Source organism: Malus domestica, chromosome 02, assembly GCF_042453785.1.
Source record: "Malus domestica chromosome 02, GDT2T_hap1".
NCBI classification, from domain to species: domain Eukaryota; kingdom Viridiplantae; phylum Streptophyta; class Magnoliopsida; order Rosales; family Rosaceae; genus Malus; species Malus domestica.
In genome coordinates, this window is record NC_091662.1 from 35,915,784 (window position 1) to 35,919,364 (window position 3,581).

A 3,581-nucleotide genomic window follows, 5' to 3' on the forward strand; every position below is an offset into this window, starting at 1 on the left:
TACCTATCCTGATATTTGGTGATATCGGGGTCGGGACGTGTCACGTTGCTTTCAGATCGTTTTGTATGATTCAATAAAATGGTAGAATTGCATGGAAAAAACTTGATTTTTAATCATGCGCAATAATACCGAGGACTTATCGGTTTGCAGTGTTTTAGCATATGAAATAAGCAGATCCTTTCTAAACCAAAGTTTGATACATAAACAATGACTTCCAACCAGATAAAATAATAATTAACGTTTTCCTTTCATATTGTTTTTAATTTTTTTTCAATATGCATAGTAAACAATGATTTCCATTACACAACAGAACCACTTCACCTACACCAGACCTCCAGCCCTTCACCTAAATTTCCACCATAAGAAACCATCTACTCGACCATTACATAAGTTGTTTAGCTAACTTTCCACCTTAAGTAACCACCAACTCTACCATTATATAACTGAAGTTGTAAGAGATAGACACAGAGAGAAATGAGTGGGGGAACGAAGGTTGTGTGTGTAACAGGAGCCTCCGGCTACATAGGCTCGTGGCTTGTGAAGCTCTTGCTACAAAGAGGTTATACTGTCAGAGCTACCGTTCGCGACCCAAGTAAGTATTACTTCTAGTTCATAACCTTCTTCCGACCTACAACAATATTGTTGTCCTTAACTTCAGCATCTAGGTGCATCCTAGGTGGGATCTGCACCATTTTATTTCAAAGCACCTCACTGCAAGTTAGGGAGAACTACCACTTATGGCCCGTCTTATTACAATTTTGTTACTAGTTTTTGACTTTTGTGTGTGTGACATGAGAAAAGTATAAATGGAAACGAGGGAAAAATAAAGTATTGAGATGGAGGGAGAAGATATAAAGAAGAATGAATGAAGACAAAATCTTCGTGTGCCTTTCCTTGTACATTTCTTTTACATTCCTCCCATCATTCTTGCTCCACTCTTCTATATCCCTCATTTCTCTCATGTATTTCTCCTCGACCTCCAACGCAAAAATGATAACTAAAACCTAAAAACAAAATGGTTAGCAAACGAGTGTTTAATATACCCCTTATGAACTTTCACTTCTCCGACATGAGACAATTGTATTTGACACCCAATAGCTAATATTTTTGACAGCTTAAAATTCAATGTATGTCCAGTGGGGTGGTTGTAATCCTAGTTCAACTCACCAGTTCTGTTTGTGTAATGCCACAGATGATCCAAAGAAAACAGAGCACTTGCTCTCACTTGATGGAGCAAAAGAAAGGCTTCATTTGTTCAAGGCAGGTTTATTAGAAGAAGGAGCTTTCGACCCCGTAATTGATGGATGCGTTGGTGTTTTTCATACAGCATCGCCTGTACAACTTTCAGCCACTGACCCACAGGTTTGTCCTTTTCACTTCACGCTTTGAATATTCCATCATGTGTTTCAAGACTTCCGATGTAAAAATCGAAATGATAAGTTTTTCCATATTTCAGGCAGAAATAGTTGAGCCTGCAGTGAAGGGAACTCTGAATGTTCTAAAATCATGTGCGAAATTTCCCACTGTCAAGAGAGTGGTTTTAACATCTTCCATGTCTTCAGTATCGTTTAGTAGAACACCGATAACTTCTGATATGGTTTTGGATGAAACATGGTACTCAGATCCACTTGTTTGTGAGCAGAACCAGGTACGCTTGCATACTCCCGAGTTTCACCTTGTATTCGTTGTTAGTTTGTTTGATTTCAATATCAGTAGCAACAAGATTTAATCTAGTTACATCAGTTACGTGTATGGATGAAGTTCTGTAATAGAAAGAACAACATTCATTGGATGTGTATTGTGTTTCTAATACTCAAAAGACTGCCAATTTATTGATCACATAAGAACTTCCTTCATCATGTGCTCAGAGATGGTATCCGCTCTCCAAAATTTTAGCTGAGGAGGCTGCCTGGAAATTTGCAAAAGAAAATGGGATCGACTTGGTGTCGATGAATCCAGGGATTGTGATTGGTCCGCTCTTACAGCCAACTCTTAATGGCTCCGTGGAGCTGATTGCAAATATCATAAGTGGTACAATTCTGCAACTAAATTACTTCTTGGGTTCTTAGCCAATAGATAATTTTTCACCCCCTGTGCGTTTAAAAATCCCTGTGATGCAAGCAATTGATTGTGTTTTGTTTCTCTTTCGGGCTCAGGTATCCAAACACCATTTCTAAATTATACATTTGTAGACGTTAGAGATGTTGCCTCTGCCCATATTCAAGCATTCGAAGTTCCTTCAGCTAATGGCAGATATTGTTTAGTTGGCCAAGTAGCTGACGGCCCCGATACTCTACAGATTTTACGACAACTTTACCCCACTTTGTGCCTTCCTGAGTTTGGCAATCCTTCTGACTCAAAGTATCAAGTGTCAAAGGAGAAAGCGAAAAGTTTGGGAATTAATTTCCTTCCTCTGGAAGCAAGTCTAAGGGACACTATTGAAAGCCTCAAGGAGAAGGGCTTCCTCAATATCTGAAGTGTGCAACTTACATGCATATCGGTAGGATATTTTGAAAACATGCTTAAAGGAAATATTTGGCCATACTGTGGTTTGAATCCGTTGAATTTTATTTCCTGGTAAAGTACTGTATTTGCAGTAAAAAATATTTGTTCCGGTTACGACTTGAGACTCTCTTAAATTAGTTCATTTCAATTCTTTTGTTTTAAATTTTAGAAATGCATGGCAAAACTCAATTTTGAATCAATTAATGTGAAATAAAATGTTGGAAATTAATCTCTATGCAACAAATACGATGAGGTGTTGATCTCGAAGTGTTTGTTCATAATAAACAAGGGTGCCGATCACATAACTGAAGTTTCAGTGAATTTCCACCCTAAGAAACATCAACTCTACCGTTTACGTAACGGAGTTGTTAGAGATAGACACAGAGAAAGAATGAGTGGAGAAACAAAGGTTGTGTTTGCAACAGGAGACTCTGGCTACACAGCGTCATGGCTTGTGAAGCCCTTAGTACAAAGAGGTTATACTGTCAAAAGTACTGTTTGTGATCCGAGTAAGTATTGTCAGTAAACTTACCTAACAGTTAGTTTTTTAGTGTTCATTTTCAAAGTCTGGATTTTGTATTCTGTATTGTGTTTTTTATTCTGTTCTCGTTTTTTTTTTTTTTTAAAAGAACCATTTATAGGATCCAAGTCATATTCTGAAATCTTGATCTGGAAAGGCAATTGTGGTTCTGAAACCTACTTGTCATATAAGGCAAACCTTTAGGCCAACTGTGTTGGAGCCCACATCCTCTTTAACTTCTTCAGCCCATCCGATGGAACTGGTTATGAGTTTTATCTCAAAAGGCCTCGCTGCAATCTTAGTTCAACTCAATAGTTCTGTTTGTCTATGTCACGGAATATGATTCTAAGAAAACAGAGCAATTGCACTCACTTGATGGAGCAAATGAATTATGAAAGGCTTCAATTGTTCAAAGCTGATTTAGTCTAAGAAGGGTCTTTCGACGGGTAGTTGAACAAAATCGATGTAAAGCCAGAATATTTTTCTCCTTATTTCAGGCAGATTTAGTTGGCCCTGCAGTTAAAGGGGACACAATGTTTTAAAATCATGCATGAAA

The 3,581-nt window shown here is 37.9% G+C and overlaps 1 protein-coding gene across 1 annotated transcript; it reads left to right on the top strand.

Annotated features, from left to right (window-relative positions):
* Positions 1–419: 419 nt before the first annotated feature.
* LOC103412876 (phenylacetaldehyde reductase-like) lies at positions 420–2,619 on the top strand. Its single transcript, XM_008351388.4, has 5 exons — positions 420–592; positions 1,193–1,362; positions 1,457–1,648; positions 1,869–2,031; positions 2,157–2,619. Exons 1-5 carry the CDS (start codon positions 475–477, stop codon positions 2,474–2,476), a joined length of 963 nt encoding a protein of 320 aa, XP_008349610.2. The 5' UTR covers positions 420–474; the 3' UTR covers positions 2,477–2,619.
* The last annotated feature ends 962 nt before the right edge of the window (positions 2,620–3,581 follow it).

Bases quoted from the DNA above. Each gene is read 5' to 3' on its own strand.
- LOC103412876 (XM_008351388.4), top strand. From the start codon at position 475: ATGAGTGGGGGAACGAAGGTTGTGTGTGTAACAGGAGCCTCCGGCTAC. The intron at 1,363-1,456 runs GTTTGTCCTTTT...TCCATATTTCAG, and splicing joins TTTCAGCCACTGACCCACAG to GCAGAAATAGTTGAGCCTGC. The intron at 1,649-1,868 runs GTACGCTTGCAT...TCATGTGCTCAG, and splicing joins TTGTTTGTGAGCAGAACCAG to AGATGGTATCCGCTCTCCAA.